This window comes from Conger conger, chromosome 7 (assembly GCF_963514075.1).
Source record: "Conger conger chromosome 7, fConCon1.1, whole genome shotgun sequence".
NCBI classification, from domain to species: Eukaryota; Metazoa; Chordata; class Actinopteri; order Anguilliformes; family Congridae; genus Conger; species Conger conger.
In genome coordinates this window covers 6,277,335-6,301,581 of record NC_083766.1, presented here as the reverse complement: position 1 = coordinate 6,301,581, position 24,247 = coordinate 6,277,335, and the positions used below count along the sequence as shown (strand labels likewise).

Sequence of the window (24,247 nt, the reverse complement as noted above, 5' to 3'; positions counted from 1 at the left end):
TCACACAAGAACCTCCAGCTATTTACATGCCTAAGAAACCTGCCGCGTTTTAGATATTAAAGGTCAGCCAGAGTTGCGTTACCCCCTCCGTGACATCATTCTGACACTCCAGTACTTTTCCACTGTAAGCAGAGGTAAGGTACCTTGCTCGGGAGTATGGTAACCAGCCCTGTGCAACAGCTCATAGACAGATGAAATGGTTTTATAAAGACGCGTCTTTAGTTTTGAAGTACCAGCAATCCCCTGCCATTCTGTGCATACCCAATGCACATCTCCATCATGGAGTCCAAATAATAACAGTATATGCATTTATGCATAAATACATGCATACCTGCATAAGTAAAACTATCAGCCTTGCAATGGCATAGGCCTCCTCCCCAAGAACTATTATTCTACTATTCTATAACTAGTATTATCCAGCAAGAAATAAAGACAAAGTTAAGAACCTTATTGAACTGATCCTCTCTCTCTGGAGTTAAACAGCAGTGTTCAGAAGGTGTTAGGTGAAGCGTGCATACGAGCTCCTGACTTCAGTGTCTATCATCGGAAAAACAAAACCCGCAATCTGAGCGTTGGATTAATACCTGTCCCCTCCCCCGCCCTCTTTCAGGTCTAAGCTGAGTCTGTTTCAGTCCAGGATAAGCTTACAGAAAGCCAGTGTGAAGGTAAGCCCTGCCATGTTGTCACAAGGCGCCCTCGCTAGGAGAAAAGGCTTCTTGTGAACCACTGCGGTGTGGGGGAAAGAAAAAAAAAAAAAAGGGAAAAAGGATTTGAGAGGCATGTCAATTTCCACATCTTGAATAATGTATTTGTTCCCTTAAAAATGTTTCCACTGACGGAGGGAGTGATGTTTGCTTGTCTTGTGCGCCCGCTTGTCGTTTGCAGTTAAAAGCAAAGCGGAGCGACTGCAATGCGAAGGCCACACACGCCAGGAATGAATACCTTCTCACCCTGGCGGCCGCCAACGCTCACCACGACCGCTACTACGACACGGACCTGATCAGCTGCATCAAGGTAATGCTGATATGGCTGAATACCATACTAATACATCCTGTGCCTTAACCACTACGCTACAGGCCACCCCATCATATATCATATACATCATATTTACAGATCCTCTCATTTCACTGAAAGGGTGATGTGTGTGTGTGTGTGTGTGTGTGTGTGTGTGTGTGTGTGTGTGTGTATGTATGTGTGTGTGTGTGTGTTTGTGTGTGTGTTTGTGTGTGTGTTTGTGTGTGTGTGCGTGCGTGCGTGCGTGTGTTTCTGGCTGGCCACTTTGTCCCGCCCGTGTTTTAACGGTGTTGCGTTTGCAGGTCCTGGATGGCAGCGTTTATGATCACTTTAAAGATTATCTGACGACGTTCTGCCGGGCCGAGCTGGAAATGTTCCAGGCCATCCGAAGCACGTTCCAGGCTGTCCTGGAAAAGTCCAGCAGGGTGAGGCACGGGGCAGCGCCTCTCAGCTTCCTCTCCTCCTCCTCCTCCTCCTCTCTTCTCCTGCCCTCCACACAACCACACTGAGGCCAAGCTGTCCTGTGCCTGAACATATTCAATCTTAGTTTACCCCTTTTTAGCAGTGACCTCACTGTGACCTTTTATATTCTATTACAGCCTTAGGTCAAAATTCAGTGCCCTGGAACTTATCGTATTCAGTTGAAAATGTATCAAGTTTTTCCACAAGGTCATTTTTTTACATTACATTACATGGCATTTAGCAGACACTCTTATCCAGAGCGACATACAACGAAGTGCAGATCAAACACAAGTACAAGTGCGAAGAGGACCTGAGAGGACAGTACAGTTCCGAGTCCTAGTGGAAACCTACAGATAATCAGAACCCTTAAAGAATACAATCAACTTCCAAACTAGCATACCACAGTTGGCAGCTAGAAGACCCTGAGTACAACAATACAATAGCTAATACAAAAAAAGGTTGCTATTGCTGTCCATGTGGTCTTATCCTCTGCCTTTGAAAACCAGTTACGGTGCAGTTTGTTTGGTGTGTTTCCACTCAGAAAGGGCTGCTGTATTATCAGATGTCCTGTGCTGCTTTAACCAGTATCACGTTCGTTTGCATCCTCGAGTTTCACCTAGAGCCTGAACCTGCCATGCCATTAAAAAATAATGCGCTGTGGGCGAGCTAAGAGCCATGTGCTCTGTTCTATCAGCACGTCAGCCATGCAGGACTGCGCTATTAAAGATCCGTCACAGACACTGTTGGCTTTCTGTTTTTGTCCCTTGGAGAATAACAAAGAATAAAAAATAAAAAATTATAATAATAATTTTTTTTTTTTTTCTCTCCTTGTTCACCTTTTTTATCCCACAAATTTATTTTGACTCAGACTTTCGAATTGATTCAGAGACTCTACATATGCATGATTTGTTTTCACTTCATGCCGAAGTTCATGGCAAACTCGTTAACGTGCAGCATTTTTGGCCTTTCGTGCTTAATCTGCTCACCTTTTTAATGTATGAATGCAAGGGTGTCTTTCATTCCTGTCGGAGTGCATTCATGACTCTGTAAGTGTGTTGCATATTTATATAATTTCAGTACATAAATCACAGCAGTTAAATCACCGGGACCTGCGTGACTGTACGGTGCAGCATTTAGCGTGCGAGTACATTTGTGTCCAAGCATTCCGTGTCTCTCTCTCTCTCCTCTCAGGTGACACAAGAATTCAACCAGCAGGTGTTCCTGCAGGAGAATCCGGTGTTCTGCAATCCCCCAGCCTTCCAGTTCCAGCCCTGTGAAAGTGACACTGTGAGCGTCTGCACTAGCAACCTTACCTTCTCTGTGCGTTTTAGCCGACCGTAGCAGCAGCACATATCTATCGTCAGCGTGTGAGGAATGGGTCATAAATCAGATCAAATCATACTTTTTAACTGGGTCACAGTTCAGTAGCATGCATTCAAAGGTATGTATCCACGTTCCTTAATGCTAATGAATTATATTCTGAAGTTTATAGAATGTACATATTTTTGCATTCCATTCTCGGAAGGCGTTCCCTCTCGGTGTTCTTGAAGTCCTGTAGTGAAAAAGATCAGAGATACTCTGAAGTAAGCTGAGAAAACAATTATGTGCATTTACCAGCTGAAATGTCAACAGACACACAGTATTGCTCACCTGAGAGTAAATTGCATTATCCACAGTATAACTGAGTGCCCTGGGGGGCATGCAAGTACATCTTCAGTTTCGGTCAGGTTGGCGGGTGGGCGTGCCTTTTTCTCTTTTCCTTGTCATGTTCGCAGCTGCAGACATTGAGGCGCATGGTATCTGAAGACAGGTATGTTTTATGTAACGTTTCCCCTGACTGGCCCGAACAGGCTGGGCAGGGGAGCGCGACGGTGCCAGAACCCCGCCCTCCCGCCCTCCGCCCGCCCATCCCACGGACAGCCCTGCGCACAGCACTGTAGACAATTTGTCAACCCCAGGCCCCTGTTTTCATTGGAAACCAAACAAGCGGACGCCTGTTCCTAATGAAACATTAGCGATTTTGTTTTCTGCCCAGTACATTCAGTGTGTGGGGTGGGGTGGGGGGGGTGGGGGGGGGGGGGGGGGGGGGAGAAGGGCCAGAGAAGGGCCGCATTGACGGGCGAGGGAGAGCGCAGGGCTGGCGGAAGGCTGGGCGGCCCATGAAAAGGGGGCATTGTGAGGAGGCCTGGTCTGAGCGCGCTCGGTCCACTTCCTCTGCCGCCGCCACACAGCGCCTTCTACATATAGCCAGCAACCCCCCCCCCCCTATCTCCCACAGACACGGACATATATACACATAAACATACGCATATGCACACTAGCATACATATACACCAAACAAACAAAACACACCGACACACACTCTTGGCTTGTGCTTAGTAAAGTGAAAACAGGCTCCCATCTCCACCTGTGGTTTTTTTTTTTTTTTTATACCTGTGATCTGCTTAGGGGTTATTTTTAAATGTATTTACTTTTTCACTTATTTTTATACTTAACCCCTTTTTTTTACTTTTATATTTATATTTATAGCAGCAGTCTCAACGCCTAATTCCAAAGGCAATTTCCTATAGGCTGTCTTCTACGGTTATGCTTTGTACCTGTTAAGCCTGAACAAGTGATGGACACAGTTGGAGTCATTCAAAATGAGTGCTGCGGGAAGTTCCCAGTAACTGGTTGGACAGTTTTACTCCTATACTGTAGGTGGCGCTAGTCTACCACAATTGGTCACTGAATAGCTCAAAGGACTGTGGCACCTGGAAGGCAGTAGCTTTTTGAACTACTAGCTCGAACGGGAACATAGTTACAGATAGATTTGATAAAAAATACATTAAAGAAAAACTGCCTACCGAGAAGTGTACACACAATCTGTAGTTGTCCAACCTGCTATTCGCAGTCTTGGGCTCACTGAGTATAGGATACCATGGGCTCACTTGGAAGTGCACACATTCCTGCTGTTTTGGATGGTAAACTGTCAACATTAAACATAGCCTGCAGTGGGATTTGTCTAGCCTACTGTTAGGCGCATATTGTAAACTTTCTATGCACTTACGTTGTAATGTGTCTGTCCAGTGATCATTGTTTCCAGGAACTTTCGCTAAAAACCTGAGGGGTCTGTCTGTCTATTATTTCAGCATAGAGGGTTTCTGTGTTAGTCGGAGCTGAACGTATATGCATATGTGTCGGCAGACTGGCAGTATGTACAGCAACAAACTCTCACTGTGGTTTCCACAGCTGGGCTTCTTCTTAAAGGGTGTGGGATCAAAGTGGGGGAATGACGACTTTACACTGTAGCGGTCACATGGGAGGCATTATAGCAGTGACATCATCTCAGGGGCATGTGGAGCCCCAGTTTTAGTTCTGAACATAGACCCGACTAGGCGCTCTCTCTGGTAGACTGTGCCTGCAGAAATGACTCCATAACACAATTAGGCGCTATGGAATGAGAACCCCGTGGTATATCGTGCCTAACCACCCCGCTAGCTGTGCTAATATCCATGATATGCCAAAGGTAACAGGTTCCATAACGCTTTTATACGTTTATCGGGACACTGCCAGATAACGTGCAGGGATTTAAACTCTAGTGTTGCTTCGTCAGGGTTTGGTGTGGTATTTAGATCCGTGGACGTTGCCTAAAAGTTGTATTTTGTTCGTTCCTACTGCTTTCCAAATCAAAGGACACTTTAAACTCACTCATTTCATTCTACTTTACTTTGGTAGGCTACTAAAGGCGAGACGATGATAATGTAAACTTATGTTCATTTCGATAACAAAGTAGATAACGCTGATCTACAAACGCAGATTAATTTTAAAAGATGTGTGAAGATTCCAATTAGCCCTGAGTATGTCGTGGATATTGGCACGGCTGGAACGCAAACTGACCAATAGAGACAATGGACCGGACCTATCCGTTGTATAATAAGTATTGTCACCCTCTTAAGTATCATCGAGGGGTTTTTCAATCAGCTAAACTAATCGATTCTTTTAAATACTACAGCTGTCAAAGATTACAAATTATTTTGTATTCTTTTCCTCATATTTCCAATCAAACCGACACGGCCAATCGTATGTAGTAACATGCGTGTAGTTGATGCACGAACGTTTAGACGAGTATGCGGTCTCCTCCTTAGCGTGTGATGTTTCCAGCTGCTTCTTTTTACACCACAGCCCACAAACCAAGCTCGCACAGACGTGAGTTGAAGGAAGACACTTCCTGTGCAGCTTTAATAAGCAGACCAAGGGAGCCTGTTTGGCGAGCAGGTGACAGTAGAGAAAGATGAGATGAATCCCAGCCGAATGAAAATATATTTCTACCCACCAAACTATTTGTACATTTTAAATCAAATATTGATGATATTTCTCAATTCACTAAATTATTTGTAAACCTCATTCTTTGAACATGTTATATTTTATTCATGCTTTTTGTTGAATTATCTTTAATTAGGGCTTCATTTGAGCTAAAATAAATAACTAATTAACTAGTTAATTTTTCATGGTTTGATTGCCCAAAAAATACATTCAGTTTTGATCAATGACCTGTCCTCCAATAGACTTTGATTTCAATATTGCGATAAGAATGCTATAATATGCTGTTAAAATCCTTGCTTGTTAGTTGGAAAAAGAGGCTTCTGGGAGTGCATTTAATTTAATTAATGTAATTTAATCTGCAAGCAGCAGTTAAAATGACCATAGGAAATGGCAGGACAAAAATGACCCTTTTCCAAATATTTGCATTCCACGGTCATCTGTCCCCGGTCTCCTGAGGCTGTGGTGCACATTGTTCCTCCAGTGGTCAGCGCGATTGGCAGGAGAGCCACGACGGGTAGGGGGGGTCATGGGAAGCTCCTGCTCTGCGGGGAAGGGGGCCCGTCCCACGGCCCCTCGGTCCCTGGCTGAGGCCCCCGCTCCTCTGTGTGTTCCAGGGCCGGCAGCTGCAGACGGAGACGGGGAGCGCGGCGGAGCACAGCCTGAACAAGGAGGCTCGCAAGTGGGCCACGCGTGCGGCCCGGGAGCACAAGAGCATCATCCACGGCCGGAGGGTGAGAGAGCCGCCCTCACCGGAGTCACCCTCAGGCCCGTCTGTGCCCCCGTTAACCCCTTAGGCACGCCGCTGGGTGTCAAAACGCGAATGAACTCCTGCGTATGCTGCAGCCGAGAGTTTTACATGGGCTGGGCAAATTGGAATGTGGATGTGACAGGTTTTGTTTTGTGAAATGTAAGTGAAACCTCTCATCTCCCGGGTACTCGGAGCCACTCTGTGTCTGTGTCTGTGTCTGTGTCTGCGTGAGGTTCCAGTTCCCCAAACACATGCTCCACGCCGCCGCCTTGAACATCTCGAACAAGGGCCTCCTTGACTTTGAAATGCCTGAACCCCCCCCCCGTCGCAAGAGGTTATGCTTATCGTTAAAGTTTATTTTCCAGGCCAGTCTGTCTCCTGAGAGTTCTGCAGGTTTTATTGGGCTTTTTTTTTACTGCTCTGCTTGCTGTTTGCTAAACAGAATCATACGTCTCTAACATCACGCAGAACCGGAGTCAGTCCGAGGGCTAGTCTGAGACCTGTCCTCCGGGTGCTTTGATCGGCCCCGTGCTCCAGGTGACCGGCCAATGCGGCGGAGTTTGATGATTTATCCGCGCCTCCGAGAGCTGAGATAGTCTGAGCGCACGGTCATGTGCGCATTCCAAAGGAAACATCTGTAATCCCAGCAGGGCATGTGTCAGCCGCTGGCAGCTGAGTGTGCTTTAGCGCCGCTGGACGATTACTGCGGTATGTGCGTGCTTAAGCACTGTGCACGATTAGATGAAAGGGGTCAAGGAGGGCACCTGTGTAAAAAAATGTCAGACAAGATTTTCAGGAAAGCTGTAACATCACCTCCCCCCCCCCCCCCCCCCCGCCCCCTGCCGGTTTCAGTCCGTTCTCCGGCGCATATTTCTGAGTACACCGCAAACTTCTTCCCTGGCCGATTTGTGCCGAAATGAATGTTTTTAGTGTGGGGATGTGAATCTTGCTCACGTCCGTTGCTTGGTCTTTCCCGTTTTTGACGTCAGGCTCTGGAGGAGTGTGAGACGCAGGGGCTGCGCCCGTCCGAACGTGACCCGGGCGACATGGAGCAGAGGGTGGAGGAGGCCAGGAGAACCATCCGACGGGCTGAGGTCACCGCTCCGCCGCGCGCGCGTTTGTTTACTCCCGCGTTTTCCGTGTCTCTCCGGCCGAACGCGCTGCTGATCTCTTCCCAGCGGTGTCCGTAGGTTTTTGGCTCCCGCTCGGTAACCAGCTGCGCTCTTCATATTGAAACAATTTTTCAGTGGTCTGTAGCACCCCCTGCCAGACATCTGACCGGGAAGCCAAATACAACATCTGTGGTTTCATTAGTGCCGTGTCAATATTGGTGTTCTGTAGTCCATATGAATCATTCAAGCCAGTGTTGGTGGGACACACAGGGTGTGTATTGACTTAGGAAAAGACACAGAGGTACATGTGTTAAATAAGCGCACAGGTACGTGTGGTCAGAAATGTTTGATGAGCGCAGAGCTACATGTGTTTGATAAGCGCACAGGTTTGTGTGCCTGTAAGGTCAGACGGGTTTGCAGGTGTGTGTGCCTGTAAGGTCGGACAGGTGTGCAGGTGTGTGTGTCTGTAAGGTCAGACGGGTGTGCAGGTTTGTGTGCCTGTAAGGTGGGACAGGTGTGTGTATCTGTAAGGTCAGACGGGTGTGCAGGTGTGTGTGCCTGTAAGGTCGGACAGGTGTGCAGGTTTGTGTGTCTGTAAGGTCGGACAGGTGTGCAGGTTTGTGTGTCTGTAAGGTCAGACAGGTGTGCAGGTTTGTGTGTCTGTAAGGTCAGACAGGTACGCAGGTGTGTGTGTGTCTGTAAGGTCAGACAGGTGTGCAGGTTTGTGTGTCTGTAAGGTCAGACAGGTGTGCAGGTGTGTGTGCCTGTAAGGTGGGACAGGTGTGCAGGTTTGTGTGCCTGTAAGGTGGGACAGGTGTGCAGGTTTGTGTGCCTGCAAGGTGGGACAGGTGTGCAGGTTTGTGTGCCTGTAAGGTCAGACAGGTGTGCAGGTTTGTGTGCCTGTAAGGGGGGACAGGTGTGCAGGTGTGTGTGTCTGTAAGGTCAGACGGGTGTGCAGGTGTGTGTGTCTGTAAGGTGGGACAGGTGTGCAGGTGTGTGTGTCTGTAAGGTCAGACGGGTGTGCAGGTGTGTGTGTCTGTAAGGTGGGACAGGTGTGCAGGTGTGTGTGTCTGTAAGGTCAGACAGGTGTGCAGGTGTGTGTGTCTGTAAGGTCAGACAGGTGTGCAGGTTTGTGTGCCTGTAAGGGGGGACAGGTGTGCAGGTGTGTGTATCTGTAAGGTCAGACGGGTGTGCAGGTGTGTGTGTCTGTAAGGTCAGACAGGTGTGCAGGTGTGTGTGTCTGACGCCCTGGCCGCTGGTGTCACCTGCAGACGGTGAAGGTGAAGGCGGAGGCGCGGCTCAACCTGCTGCGGGACGCGGGCGTGTCGGTGGACACCTGGCTCAAGAGCGCCATGAACCAGGTGATGGAGGAGCTGGAGAACGAGCGCTGGGCCTCCCTGCCCACCCTGACCACACACGACCCCTCGCAGCCTGTGAGTACCACCGCATCGCGCGTCTGGGTTCATCTCTCTGTGTCGTGTTGGCGTGTCACACGGCCAACCAGTATCCGTTCTTCGCTTACAGTGAGAATAGACTTCTGTTGTACTGCTGTGCACTTCACTGACTCTATGACACTTAGTGCATGATGGGTTAGTGCACCGCAGCTGGTTATGACTTTGAGTTTGGGTGTGGCTCATTTTGTCGCCTCAGACCGTCTGTGACGACGAGAGGGAGGATGGCGAGGACCTGGAGGAGAGCATGGAGACCTGTGACGACAGCAGCTCCAGTCCTTCTGGCACTTTAGGGCGCAACTACCCCCTCACCTGCAGAGTGGTGTACTCATACAAGGTACCAATAACAGTCTCACCTGCAGTGTTGTACTCACACAAGGTACCAATAATACAGTCTCACATGGAAAGTGTTGTACTCATACAAGGTACCAATAACAGTCTCACCTGCAGTGCTGTACTCATACAAGGTACCAATAACAGTCTCACCTGCAGTGCTGTACTCACACAAGGTACCAATAATACAGTCTCACATGGAAAGTGTTGTACTCACACAAGGTACCAATAATACAGTCTCACATGGAAAGTGTTGTACTCACACAAGGTACCAATAATACAGTCTCACATGGAAAGTGTTGTACTCACACAAGGTACCAATAATACAGTCTCACATGGAAAGTGTTGTACTCACACAAGGTACCAATAATACAGTCTCACATGGAAAGTGTTGTACTCACACAAGGTACCAATAATACAGTCTCACATGGAAAGTGCTGTACTCAGACAAGGTACCAGCAGCACAGTCTCACTTGCAGAGTGCCCTCAAATGATATGAAACTTTTCTATTTTCCCTGAACTCTGCCTCCGTTCCCCTGCCTTCAGGCCTGCCAGGCAGACGAGCTGACCATAGAGGAGCAGGAGGTGCTGGATGTCATTGAGGATGGTGATATGGAGGACTGGGTGAAGGTATGGAGGGAGATGGGGGGTGGGAGGGGGGTGCATAGTGACATTCCTGCAGGGCTCACTGAAAGGTCTGTTTCCCATGGAGTCTGGGGCTGTAATGACCTTTACTAAGCTGCTCCGTCGTTTGATCGGATGAGACTCAATCCTTGATCTTTGACAAACGAGGAAGTTCATTGGGACTTATTTATGAAGCAGCGGGGAAAATGAAAAGGAAAAAAAAACAAAAAAAACTATAAAGTATACTGCCTTCTGTGTGCACCTTATCATCGGGATCTAAAGGGCTGAACATATCCAGGGTAACTGAGTGCAGGCTTTGAGAGCGTACTGTTCCTGCTCATTATCTGTGCAGAAAATAACATGCCGTCACTCTCCTGTTAGGGAATGTGCATACGCAAGATCAGGAGCGAGCGCAAGTATTTGATGTTCGGCTTGCTCAAATTGATCCTTTGTATGAAGGTGTGTGGGCGCTCTCACACTGTACTGTAGGAGTGGGTATGATCAGTCGATAGGCACCGTAGCTCTGGAGGACAAGCTGTGGCCCTCAGGCGGTGATGTCGTCCTCCGGGCAGGGACGCCCTCCGCTGGCTCCCTGCGGCTGAGATTACATCAGTCAGTCAGTTACAGTGGGGCACGCAGAACAATCTGAACGCAGGCCTTTTGATGTTCCCAATTAGCGACGTCCCGTGTGGGGAATGCGCGGGGATGAATAGGTCTGTCAGCCCTGCTGCTGCTCCGTCTGAGAACAGTCTCTGGCAGCCAAGTGGCACATCAAGAGAGCGAGCCTGCATCTGTGTGGGATTATAGGAATTAGACCTCCACCCATAGAGCTGTTCACTGGTTTTCCCATTTGGCAGAAACAAGAGCCGACCAATAAGTATTCCCCTGGCAATATAACACTGGGAACGTTGTGCGAGGGTTCTGAATCTGCACTCACTGGGTGTGTTGCAGAGGGTCAGAGTTGTGTGTTCGCACTCTCAGTTTGCGTGGGGTGGGCTCGTTTCAGGCGAGGAACCAGGCCGGCCAGGTGGGCTACGTCCCAGAGAAGTACCTGCAGTTCCCCACCTCCAGCAGCCTGCTGAACATGCTGCAGACCCTGGCCGCCCTGGACGCGCGATCGCACTCCTCCAGCAACTCCACCGAGCCTGAGCTGGCCTCAGGCAGCATGAACGGGGATGCCAACTGTGAGTCACGCCTGTGTCCGCACACAGCACACGCACGCACATTCCCACTCTCTCACACACGCAAACACACTCACACACGCACGCACACACTCTCTCTCTCTCTCTCTCTCTCTCTCACACACACACACACACACACACACACACACACACACACACACACACACACAAACACACACACACACACACACACTCACACAGAGCAGCTTACACACAGACCAACTTGCATACCTGCATCCTGTCGCATTCTAAGCCTAGCTCTTGGGGTTTGAGTGAAAGTGTGCTTAACAATGAGCATCACTGCCCCCTAGTGGATTTTTAAGAAATGCAGGCCACAAAGTTATGGATTGTTCATCTGAATATGGATGTTAATCATGAATGTTTTCACTGTGCGATTTCACTGTGTGATTGTGAATCAACTCTGCCGTGTAGAATCGTGCCGTTCGTGGTGCACTCCACCCGCCTCTCGTGCCTAATCCCGGCCCTGTTCTCCGAACCCTGGCAGTGAGCTTTGTGAAGGCCCTGTACGACTACGAGGGCCAGACGAACGACGAGCTGTCCTTTCCCGAGGGCGCCATCATCCACGTGCTCAACAAGGACAACCACGAGGACGACGGCTTCTGGGAGGGCGAGTTCAACGGGCGCGTGGGCGTCTTCCCCTCCGTGCTGGTGGAGGACCTGGCCGAGTCCGAGAACGGGGAGGAGAAGAGCGGCTCTGAAGCAGAGGTACGCAGAGGCACACCTGTACCTCCGCACACCTGTACCTCTGCACACCTGTACCTCCGCACACCTGTACCTGCACACCTGTACCTCGCACACCTGTACCTCCGCACACCTGTACCCCCGCACACCTGTACCTCCGCACACCTGTACCTCCGCACACCTGTACCTGCACACCTGTACCTCCGCACACCTGTACCTCCGCACACCTGTACCTCCGCACACCTGTACCTCCGCACACCTGTACCTCTGCACACCTGTACCTCTGCACACCTGTACCTCTGCACACCTGTACCTCCGCACACCTGTACCTGCACACCTGTACCTCTGCACACCTGTACCTCTGCACACCTGTACCTCCGCACACCTGTAGCTGCACACCTGTACCTCCGCACACCTGTAGCTGCACACCTGTACCTCCGCACACCTGTACCTGCACACCTGTACCTCCACACACCTGTACCTCCGCACAGCTGTACCTCCGCACACCTGTACCTGCACACCTGTACCTGCACACCTGTACCTCCGCACCTGCACCTCCGCACACCTGCACCTCCGCACAGCTGTACCTCCGCACACCTGTACCTCCGCACACCTGTACCTCCGCACATCTGTACCTCCGCACACCTGTACCTCCGCACACCTGTACCCCCGCACACCTGTACCTCCGCACACTTGTACCTCCGCACATCTGTACCTCCGCACACCTGTACCTCCGCACACCTGTACCTCCGCACATCTGTACCTCCGCACACCTGTACCTCCGCACATCTGTACCTCCGCACACCTGTACCTCCGCACAGCTGTACCTCCGCACACCTGTACCTCCGCACACCTGTACCTCCGCACACTTGTACCACCGCACACCTGTACCTCCGCACACCTGTACCACCGCACACCTGTACCTCTGCACACCTCCTCTGTGCTCCCATGTCCATCCATTCACACCTGATCGCTTCTCACAAAGACCCATTCATGATTCATTCATATCGTTCATTTTCTGTATGGTGAACATAATTATTTCATTATTCTAGTCTCATGGAAAATATGAATTTTAATGAATGTGTAATCATACTGAAATGTTTAATAAGTGGTCCTGCCTCTGAACTATTGTATCATTAATAGGCTATAAATCATCATGTGCCTAAGAAATTTCATTACAAAAACAAAAGAAACACGGAAATATGTGGTCAGCTTTTGTTGAAATTATGACTCCAAAAATAATATAAATAATAATTTAATGAAAAGCGATTCATTAAACTGGCTTGTTCTGAAAGATGACCCACAGTGCTGTAATCTATTACACCCTCCCTGTGGACCCTTGCACTCCCTCTGGATGACCTTCGCATATGTATGTGTTGGTGTTATTAATCAGGGTTGCCTTTCTCCTGCAGGTTTCCCCCTCCCAGTGCCCTCCCTGCCTCCTGCCCCCTCCGCCCCTGAGTGCCCAGTCTCCCTGCAGCCCAGACCGGAGCCCCCACCCCCCCCTCCAGCGGAGTGCCACCGTGTCTCTACCCGCCTCGCCCGTCAACGGGGAGAACCGCACCCCTCCCACGGCGGGGAAAGGCCCTGCCCTCCGTAAGAGCCTTCCCTCCTTCCCTCCTTCTCCCCATCCAAATTCAAATGCACAGCTAGGCTGTGTTTATTCGTATAGGTGAAATGCGTGTCTTAATGGGGGCGCAGTGGGTAGCACCGTTGGCTCATCCGGGTCCTGGGGCTTCCTGTGTGGAGTCTGCATTTTCTCCCAGTGTCTGTGCAGGTTTTTTTCTGGATACTCTGGTTTCCTACCACAGTCCAAAGACATGCAGGTTAGGTCAATTGGAGAGTCTAAAATTGCCCCTCGGAGTTTTTCATTGTGGCTGCCCACTATTGATGGATTAAATGCAGTGGATACTGAGGACGCATTGTTGCTTTAGAAAGCAATGACAATTATGGATGAATAAATAAATAAATATATAATATAATCATATTACGGACTATTATGGACGGGTATAAACGGGTTAAACCTCAAAGGAACGTTTGCAGCCCGTGTAAATCCCAGTGAAGGTATTCAACACTCCTTGAATATTGAGTGTGGGGAGGGGCTTTGGCGGGCCGGCTGATGTTTGCTTCTCTTGGCGTCTCACGCTGGACTCTCTGTTCTTCACCCAGGCCACAGCAGCAGCTTCTCCCGGCCCCCGCGGTCCATTTCAGATGGAAGTCTGGGGAAACTACGCCCTGTAAGTGCGCCTGTAAGGGCTCCCCCCCCCACTCCCACTCTTCCACCCCCCCAAATCTGTTCTCCATAAGCTTGTCTTGCCTTTGTTGCCTGCAGACACACATTCGTGCAATGTTTAACCTAGCTTCACCCTGAAACCACTTCCCCCCCAGGATATAACAGCGGTGTCTCTGTGAGCTTCACTGCATTCTCCATATGTTTAACTAACCAATTACAGAGTTAATGGATCCCAAAATATGAATATTCCCTGGATGGGGAACGTAAGCTGTGTTCTGTGTAGTCTGTGTTCTTCCTTTCTCATTTATTTATTCATTCATCTGTTCACCCTGAGTTAACGTGAGTTAACCCGTCTGTTCACCCTGAGTTAACGTGAGTTAACCCGTCTGTTCACCCTGAGTTAACGTCAGTTAACCCGTCTGTTCACCCTGAGTTAACCCGTCTGTTCACCCTGAGTTAACGTCAGTTAACCCGTCTGTTCACCCTGAGTTAACCCGTCTGTTCACCCTGAGTTAACGTGAGTTAACCCGTCTCTTCACCCTGAGTTAACGTGAGTTAACCCCGTCTGTTCACCCTGAGTTAACCCGTCTGTTCACCCTGAGTTAACGTCAGTTAACCCGTCTGTTCACCCTGAGTTAACGTCAGTTAACCCGTCTGTTCACCCTGAGTTAACGTCAGTTAACCCGTCTGTTCACCCTGAGTTAACCCGTCTGTTCACCCTGAGTTAACGTGAGTTAACCCGTCTGTTCACCCTGAGTTAACCCGTCTGTTCACCCTGAGTTAACCCGTCTGTTCACCCTGAGTTAACGTGAGTTAGCCTGTCTGTTCACCCTGAGTTAACCCGTCTGTTCACCCTGAGTTAACCCGTCTGTTCACCCTGAGTTAACGTCAGTTAACCCGTCTGTTCACCCTGAGTTAACCCGTCTGTTCACCCTGAGTTAACGTGAGTTAACCCGTCTGTTCACCCTGAGTTAACCCGTCTGTTCACCCTGAGTTAACCCGTCTGTTCACCCTGAGTTAACGTGAGTTAGCCTGTCTGTTCACCCTGAGTTAACCCGTCTGTTCACCCTGAGTTAACGTGAGTTGACCCGTCTGTTCACCCTGAGTTAACCCGTCTGTTCACCCTGAGTTAACGTGAGTTAGCCTGTCTGTTCACCCTGAGTTAACGTGAGTTAGCCTGCCTGTTCACCTCTCTCCTGTCTCCCTCCCCAGGTGCGTGCGGCCCCCCCTCCCCCAAAGCAGCAGGCGCGCAGGCGGGTGGAGAAGACTGAGGAGGTGGAGATCACGCTGGTGTGAAGCTGCAGCCCTGGTGACTCGCTGACTTAACTGGACCTGTCTCTTCATTCTCATGAGAATCAGCTGGAGAGCCTCCAGCCTTTCTTCCCTCGGAGTCAGAAGAAGGCAGGCAGAATCCGGAGTCACAAGTGTGTTTAGTGCCATTCCTGCACAGCTCTACCCTTGGGCATTTGTAGGTGGGCATTTGAATTGTAAAATTCAATCCCGAGAAAGAGGAACGAGTGTCATTGAAATGGAGCTGTATGGAGGGTGAAGGAGGGTGAGGGGGGGGGGGGGGGCGGGTTTACAAGCACCGCTGCTTGTAGTCTGTCATGTCGGTTGTATTTAACGTGCATAGTACAGTATATTACTGTTGTAGGAATGTTCAAAACTGGTGCAAGGAATTTCATGTCCACGATCATACAAAATACGTTCTTCAGGTGGTCCATGGTAGAAGGTAAAAGGGGATTAGGGGATTGTACCAGGCTGCTGTGGGAGGAGAGGAGGCTGGATCCTCATTACTGGATTTGATTTTTGTGCCCTTTTTATCACCCCCCCCCCCCCTCACATCCAGAATAAAAGGTTATATTGTCTCATCAAGGGAAAGTGGCAATCTGAAAATTATACCTATTATGCTTTTTTTGAACAAGGATCTGCATACTACTACTAATATTTAAACCTGCAGAAGAAAGGGAAAACTGCTTTTCAGATGGAGATACGCCGTTTTCTTGTCAATTCAAACCAGTCGATGATCATTTGAGCTTACATTGGAAGTGTATTTTATTGATCTCCTGTGTTTTCTGTGTACAACTTGCTGAGGATAAGCTCTTTAAGGTTTGTTGGATATGTTGAATATGATTTCATATTTAGTGTTATACAAAGTTTTAACAGCTTGTAGTAGTTTCAGGTATGACATCCGTGGAGTTCCTGTTAACACCAGCATTCTCGTCTTCACCATCGACAGAATGTCCTCCGTTACAGTGTTATCCCAACGATAGAAACCGGTCCGTACGCTTACACGAAACAGTCCATGTCACAAGATCCAGTCAGGAACTGGTCGAACATTGGTCTGGCAACTCGCAATAAGACAGTTGTGCTTCTAGGATGTTCACATGGAAGCATATCCTGCTTGAATCGACTCATTTAACTCAATGCACCCACCTGTACGATGATATTCTTTGTCAGCACTTTTTTGTTGTTGTACTGTTTGATGACCTCTGCAGTATTGTCTTGTGTGACTGATCCCCGGATGCGTCATCACATGATTTATGTGGACTTGTATGTATGTAAGTAAGTTTTAGTCGTTAAGAATGCAGAATGCATGTCTGATGCCTTTCTGTGATTGACCTGGCCAACTGCGCCAGTCTCTGTTTTTGATTTTTACACCCTTGAATAATAGGTTTCTTTGAGAGGGCCAATATTGTTTTGCATCATCTTTTCAGTAACGTTAATGGTTGTCCAGTTTTTTAAAAAGGAATTAAATGGGTAATGAGTGCACACCTAGTTACTTGGATAAAGGGATGAGTCTTGAATAAACCTGACTCCCGCACTTTGTATCTTGCAGTAATGAAGTGTTTAGTTTTGACATTTCAGTCAAAAGACCTTCATTAAGACATGCTTCGAAGATCGAAGCATCAGCACAAATGAACTCTGGAATACAGCAAGATTTGGTGTAGAGTCATTTGCATTTATTGAAAAAGAAAAGGGAATTTTAAAAAGCTATGTGGTTTTGAAAGAAATTATTCATTTGGATTAAAGTTAAATCTTCACTGTGGAAGAAACATTAATATCTCAGTGACCTTGCACGTCTTATCAAACTTGTTTTTAAAGTTTAAGGTTTACAGTGTGTCCGTCATTTCAAATAATGTCACCAGAAGTTTAAAGATAATTCTCCTTAAAGAAAAGTTGCATGCTTGTATTTTAATAGTTTTTTATTATTTGAATATGATTCAGAGCTGCTAGAAAGACCCATTATAACAGCCAGCCTCTTTTCAGACTTTCACGTCACTGTTTTGCCATGTCAGAGAACAGTGGTTCAGAATGTTTCCTGTATTTTCTTGGCTGTTAAGTTTGTACTTAGTGTGTACAAATGTTAAATAAACATCTCAGTTGTGGTTTCTCCCATTTGTGTCATGTTATTTTATTAAAAACTGACTGCTTTGTATTATACACAAACCCTTTGTCACTTTTCTGAAATGCAACCATTTTATTTGATTTAAAGAGAAAAATGCTTTGCATCTACATTTGGTATGTGTGACTGGCCACAGTGGGATCTATAAGTACATTTTCAATTTGGGGACATGCTGATTATTAGATGATTATGGTTTGATGTGTTCCAGCTTACTGAAGTTTAAAGTCTCAACTGAAGACAAAGAAATATTGAATATCAAATGCTTATAAAGTTTAGGTACTTAATTCACATGGAGACATAATTGTGCTCAGTTTTCAGCAGCATACGTGGAAAAAAATGTTTTTGTTTCAAAAATAAGTGTTAGCCCTCGAAGACAAGATGAGGTGAATATATATGATAAGCACAACTATTTAAAAATTAAAAAGCTATGCAGACGTTCATTAGCCCAGCCGATTTGCCTTTGTTTCAACTGCAGGTTGAACTCCTATGGTTCAGAGAAGTATCTCGAAACAAAATGTGTGTTTGTGTACTCGCGTTAACTCGAGGTGAACAGACCGGTTAACTCACGCTAATTCATTATGCTGCTAACTGTGGAAACGAGTGAGGGGCTTAGCATTTTGATATTTCAGCTTCAGCTTCAGCTTCGTCTACAATTTCTGCTACAGTGTGTTGACAGTTTGTAAAATTTAAAACTTAACCAGGAGGTACACTCCACTGGGACTCTTGGTGAAGTTGCACTGATTTGTCTGTAGGGGTCACTTGGACCATTCTGAAGAGTAAACAAGAAACATATTTCAACTTCCGGCGGATCCAGTCAATGGCCCTTTCCTTTCGGCTGCACGAATCTAATAATGGCGGCGCAGATATCTAAGAAGAGGAAGGTATAGCGTAATTATTTACTTGTAACTAATAAGATGAGGGTCATTAAAGTTCAATTTGCATCGGACGTTAAAAGAGACAGTCTGCAGAGTCTGTTAAAGAGTTTGTGCGTTTCTTCGCACATAGACGGTGAGAGGATTGCTGTAGATTTGTCAGCCCTAACCGGCGTCTAGTAGATATGCACAGGGTATTTTCATTGAACTAGCAGGGAAGACGTCAGAATTGACCCCAGCAGTACGTTCTTACATTTAGGGTGGTGGCGCGTGTTTTTTTTATGCTTAGCTTTTAAAGGGGTAGATTGTCAGTGCTCATTGCTAGCAATCTAGCTGTGTTGCAAACGTTACCTAGGCAAAAATTGGAATAACTAGGATCGATCACCGGGTAGCAATATTTCCTCGCTATCGTTGGTTAATTTAAAGTGTGAAATGGGCTTCGGTGTTTGGTTGTTTCACACTGAAGTTGCATGGGATGCTGTGTCGTACAATGGTCTAGCTTTTGATGAGTGTGTCGATTTGAGACGTAGGTCGCCACAGGGCAGGCTAAATGATTCTAACGTTATGTGTATTGGACATAAAGTGGCGGTGGTTCGTTTTTCCAAGTTTGTCTTTCTCTCTCTCTCTCTCTCTCTCTCTCTCGCAGTTCGTCTCAGACGGCATCTTCAAAGCAGAATTAAACGAGTTTCTCACTCGTGAGCTTGCCGAGGATGGCTACTCTGGTGTGGAGGTTAGAGTCACCCCGACTCGGACAGAAATCATCATCCTTGCCACAAGGTGAGATGGCAACGGTGCATAAACTTTCTCCTCTTCTATGCAAACTCCCGGTGACTGACAGTAAGTCTTGAGTTTATAGACCATGTATTTATGAGCATTGAAAAACAAGAAAGCTAGACCAAAGGTCTTTGTTTTGTACTCCATCAGCTGTCAGGCATGTTTGGAAAGCATCGTATTGCATGCAAGTAATTCCAGGTGAAAACAGCCAATGTAAAACCTCCCACCTCATAGTCTCAGATTTTCTTGTAGTTGTCTATATTTGTTGTGTTTTATGAATTACGAAAGACTGCAGAGTTATTTCTGTGAATTCTACTCAGAACAGCATATTTTTTTTTCATTTTGGGGCACTTTTTCTAGGTTTACAGCCAACAGAAATCAAGACATTTTCTGAATCTGGGTGGGGATGTACACCCGCACTAATTTTGGTGATGATGCCTATTAGAACAGGATTTACATGCTGCTGTAATGAAATGCTAATTTGCAAATGTAAATTTTGCTATTTATGTTTTTTAAAGAGGCATAACTCAATTAAAATTCAAGGGGAAAAACTTTGCAATCTTTCGTGACTCATGTAATACAATGTGTTCAGAGTTAAGTCTGAGATCATAAGTTGGAAGATATTGGTTCACTTGGTGTGGAATGACTCATGTCTTGGTGAATACTGGATGTATAAAGAACTGAATATTTTATTAAGGACTCTGCAGCTAGTTATTAGCCTAGTTAAAAGCTTCAATAATTTTTTGTATTATCAGCTGTATTATTTTTCCTCAACAGTAGAGCTTGTAGACCTCTTGTTACGATGTAGTTGATGCGTGTTGTGTGAAGAATGAGTTAACCCCTGCTGATTGAAATATCGATGGTGCTGAACCAGTCGTGATTGTTCATCTTCAGGACACAGAACGTCCTGGGTGAGAAGGGGCGTCGCATTCGTGAACTGACCGCTGTTGTCCAGAAGAGATTTGGGTTCCTTGAGGGCAGTGTTGAGGTGAGTGCAAAGGAAAAAGGTGGTTTGGGGGCAGATCTTGTAATGTAAGTGCTGCTTATCTGGTGTGCCAGAGCTTTGCCCCTTCGTGGCTGTGGTGAGAAACTATTGTCTGAGACATATCTGGGAGACACAAGGCAAGTATTGGACGTGTGGGTCTTTAATAGAATAGAATATTAACAATTTATATTTTCTATTATTTTATAAGTGCTGCTTTTTAAAACCACTTAACATTACACTGTTGTAACTACTTGCACTCAGAGTGGTATCCTGCTGTGCTTTTCACCCTGATTTGGGTGAATGTCAGACAGCAGTCAGAATAAATGGGGACATTTCTGTAATAGTATACTGGTATAATTAGAAGAGCTACATTTCTCTTAATTGTCGTGGCCGGGAACAGAGAGAGCAGTTGCAGTAAGGCAGTTGTTCAGACTTTGGAGGTGGACTGTCCTGAAATTAATTACTATTTTGGGGAGGGGGGGTGTGGTACTGAATGAATCCGTCACCTTTCCTTTCTCTTCTTCCACCTCCATGTCCAGCTGTATGCTGAAAAGGTGGCCACCAGGGGGCTATGTGCCATTGCTCAGGCTGAGTCTCTCCGCTACAAACTGCTGGGAGGCCTGGCTGTGCGGAGGTGAGTCTGTCTCCCGTTCGCCATAAAGCTCTAGACATTACCTGCCTCATGCCCTGATGTGCTGAACTAAACATCTGAATGTAGTCAGCTGATGCCGGTGTTTTGGGGTATGAGGAGCTCTAAAAATAAATGGTATTTTTAAAAGATCATTTTGTGCTTGAAAAACTGCTTTATTTATTTATTTATTTATTTATTTACCAGTTTCTATGAACCTTATAATCCTTGTCTAAAAGCAATTTTGAAATGGAAATGCTGTGCAATTGTGAATGGTCCCAAGTTTTCAAATATGCCTGAACACACAATTTAGAATACCCTGACTGAAGTTAATGCTACTATCTCATTGAACAGGATGCAGGAGAGGCAATTGAACTAAAAGTACAGAACGTCCGAAAATCTCGTTCAGTGAACCTTTTTTTAAATGAGTATAGGAAAAGTACCGAGATTTTGGTGTAATACTAGAGGGGACTTTGTAGACCTTAATAAGAAGAACATGAAAGGATGAGAACAGGCTCTTCAGCCCATCTGAGTTCATCCTCGCATTTAAAGGTGAAATGCTCATGTTGAGAGTGTGTAGTTGAGCTCCTCTCGTCTGGCTGTCGTTTCAGGGCGTGTTATGGAGTCCTCCGCTTCATCATGGAGAGCGGGGCCAAAGGCTGTGAGGTGGTGGTTTCTGGGAAGCTCAGGGGGCAGAGGGCCAAGTCCATGAAGTTTGTTGACGGCCTGATGATCCACAGCGGAGACCCTGTCAACTATTATGTGGACACCGCCGTCCGACACGTCCTGCTCAGACAGGGTGAGGTCATTTCCCGCCGTGAAACATCACGATCGTAACTTACCAGTATCAACCGCCACTTCCTGAATTCCACAGTTTCAGTTTTAACTGTATTCTTTCTACATCTGTTAATTATACTTCTTAACGTTACATTATGCCTACGTTACAACTACAGCATAGTTGTCATTAAAGTTTCAAAATTACAGGGTGCTTTTTAATGTTTACATACCTTTTTAAAAGCGAAGACGTACAGTGTTTTTGTACTGATGCTTCTAAAAGGTTACGCATGTTGTTGCACTATGGTATGTTCCCTGGAGGTACAGGGTCAGCCCAGCATTGGTCTAAGCTGCCTTTGTGTTTTTTCGAAACGTGAAGCTTGGGTCCAGGTCAGAGTTCAGGGCTCCAGCCAACATTGCACGTTTGTTCTGCTTTTTTTTTTTGGGGCCCCATACAGTGGTTTTTCATGCCGCTTCAGGTCGCTGTATTAATATACTCATTACTGATGAAGAGACTGTAGTGAATTTTCAGATTGGGGCCACTACGGGTATGGCACAGTTAACCCATTATGGACTAAGTCACCCAATAGAAAACCCATAGAAAGGCGTTAGAATCACAATGCATTTCAGTGGTCATGTGTCTTAAAATACATGCGTCATGTATTTTAATGTAAAGGAGATGTAAAGTGCAGGTCACATCGGTCTGTTAAGGGAGATGTAATGTGCAGGTTGCATCTGCCCATAAGGAGTCAAAGGTCCCATATTGTGTAAAATTACTTTTCCCTTGCTATGTGGATTATGAAGGAGTTGATGTATAGGAGAAGCTATAAAAACACAGCGCATCAAAATGCACAGTCCCCAAGTAAATCCACACGATCTGGATGAAAATCTTGCTTTTAAACAAGCTGTTTGGACTTCCATAAAGTTGACGTCACAACGATACGCTCTTTTGCTTCAGCACGGCCCAACTTGTAGCCGGAAACAAATCCAAGTGCTCGGCACAGACAGCGTTCAGTTCGTTCCGTTCTGATCGCCAGCCAATCAGAACAGAGGTTCATCGATCTCAATGGGCCTTAAAGACACAGTCACTAAAACCGCCTGTTCTTGGTAAAGCTCATGACGGGCACTGGGGACTGGAAATGAAAAAACTGGATATAGATGGTTTTTGAAACCACACAAACATTGTCTTACGGTGAACCTGTACATTTTTTCTTCCCCTGCCCGCAGGTGTGCTTGGGATCAAGGTGAAAATCATGCTCCCCTGGGACCCCAGCGGTAAGATCGGCCCCAAGAAGCCCCTCCCTGACCATGTGAGCATTGTGGAGCCCAAGGAGGAGGTCCTCCCTACGACCCCCGTGTCTGAGCAGAAAGGGGCCAAGCCTGAGGCCCCCGTCATGCCCCAGGGACCCCCCGTTGCCACTGCATAAGGGAGAGGAGGATTCAGAAGCCCTGGACCTCACACTTTTGGGCCACGTATGGAGGACTGAGAACCATCTTTTCTCCCGCACTTGTTTGAAATGTTAAATTCCCTTCACAGAATTGACATTTTATGCATCTCCTATGTATTTATTAACTCGAATAAATTGATACCTGATATTTTGTGTGGATTTGATCGCATTTGGGGGGGGGGGAAGTTCTCCCGTCAGGGATTATTCATCGACTAATCAGGACAATGTATTTCAAAGTCAAAGATCTGCTTTTTTTTTGGGCTGTGTGCCATTGAAGAACAATAAAATGGCAAAAGGAATCGGGTCACACGGACAAAAGGTTAGCAGGGCTGCCTCTGAGCTCACCATCACATGTTAGAAATCATGCTCGTCTTTTAAAGAGCTCATTTCCTGCCCCCTGCGGTCCACCGCTGCACGTCGGGAATGGTTGAGCAATGAAATGATTTCCAAAGATCTGTAAAGCTTGCCCAATGAGGATACTTAGTTTAACAGTGGGTGTGCTGTCAAAGGCACAGTTTCACTTTGAACCTTATCGTGCTCCATTTATATATGCAAGGAGCTTTTTTGCCTACAAAAGTATAGGCCTGCCACAGCATTATTAGTCATTTGTTTTTGGGCCTGCTTCAATTTTAGTTGCTCCTACCTCAGCTGCTATCCATCCCATGCATTGCACTAATGCTCTCTCAATTTATATCACATTAAAATTCATGTCAGAATGCACTTGTAATGTGCAGTTTTTCATTCACATTTTAGTCATTTTCCAGACACTTTTAATCCAAAGCGATTTACAAGTGCATAAACTTTCTTTAGAGATGGATCTGGAAATCCCTGGAGGTTTTCTGTAAAAATAAATGCATACAAGCTTGTCTATTAATGGTTTTTTGGAAGTATACCTTTATTTTCTCCAGATTTGAAATGCTTATATTTTGTTGCTTTTGTATTTGATCACAAAGCTTTTAGTTTGTTAACGCACATGTTAGCTATTGACACTGCACTGTTGCTGAGAGATCTCATTCTGCCTTTCAATCAATAGCGGATTGACACTTGAAAAAAGACTAGAATGTAGCCATGAAATTGAGTAATTATGAAACTGGAGGTTGAATGTAGGCCATAAATGTGTGGTTATAGCATGCCTCACTGTTTTTTTGTAAATAATACATTGCCATTAATCCCATGCAGGCCCAGGATTAGTACC

General features: G+C 46.6%; 2 protein-coding genes across 4 annotated transcripts in view; both read left to right on the top strand.

Moving 5' to 3' along the window:
* Positions 1-17,564, top strand: part of si:ch211-176g13.8 (F-BAR and double SH3 domains protein 2) — a 34,113-nt gene extending 16,549 nt beyond the window's left edge. For 2 of the 3 annotated variants that reach the window (XM_061248998.1, XM_061249000.1), the window contains exons 7-20: positions 611-665; positions 886-1,014; positions 1,317-1,439; positions 2,668-2,763; positions 6,396-6,512; positions 7,519-7,623; positions 8,913-9,074; positions 9,292-9,429; positions 9,972-10,055; positions 11,056-11,233; positions 11,736-11,956; positions 13,345-13,528; positions 14,102-14,181; positions 15,378-17,564. In XM_061248998.1, the coding sequence (XP_061104982.1) occupies positions 611-665; positions 886-1,014; positions 1,317-1,439; positions 2,668-2,763; positions 6,396-6,512; positions 7,519-7,623; positions 8,913-9,074; positions 9,292-9,429; positions 9,972-10,055; positions 11,056-11,233; positions 11,736-11,956; positions 13,345-13,528; positions 14,102-14,181; positions 15,378-15,461 (1,756 nt within the window). In that variant the 3' untranslated portion in view covers positions 15,462-17,564. The remainder of the gene's footprint in view (positions 1-610; positions 666-885; positions 1,015-1,316; positions 1,440-2,667; positions 2,764-6,395; positions 6,513-7,518; positions 7,624-8,912; positions 9,075-9,291; positions 9,430-9,971; positions 10,056-11,055; positions 11,234-11,735; positions 11,957-13,344; positions 13,529-14,101; positions 14,182-15,377) is intronic. The other variant, XM_061248999.1, reaches the window with a different exon arrangement.
* A 765-nt stretch (positions 17,565-18,329) lies between these two features.
* LOC133133883 (small ribosomal subunit protein uS3-like) lies at positions 18,330-23,200 on the top strand. Its single transcript, XM_061250160.1, has 6 exons — positions 18,330-18,452; positions 19,090-19,220; positions 20,112-20,205; positions 20,742-20,836; positions 21,442-21,629; positions 22,832-23,200. The coding sequence occupies exons 1-6, from the start codon at positions 18,423-18,425 to the stop codon at positions 23,029-23,031; spliced, it is 738 nt and encodes a 245-aa protein (XP_061106144.1). The 5' UTR covers positions 18,330-18,422; the 3' UTR covers positions 23,032-23,200.
* The last annotated feature ends 1,047 nt before the right edge of the window (positions 23,201-24,247 follow it).

What these genes read in the sequence shown, in the direction of transcription:
- LOC133133883 (XM_061250160.1), top strand. Translation starts at nt 18,423, where the DNA reads ATGGCGGCGCAGATATCTAAGAAGAGGAAG. An exon ending in TCCTTGAGGGCAGTGTTGAG is followed by an intron (nt 20,206 to 20,741) that starts GTGAGTGCAAAG and finishes CTCCATGTCCAG; the next exon opens with CTGTATGCTGAAAAGGTGGC. An exon ending in GGAGGCCTGGCTGTGCGGAG is followed by an intron (nt 20,837 to 21,441) that starts GTGAGTCTGTCT and finishes CTGTCGTTTCAG; the next exon opens with GGCGTGTTATGGAGTCCTCC.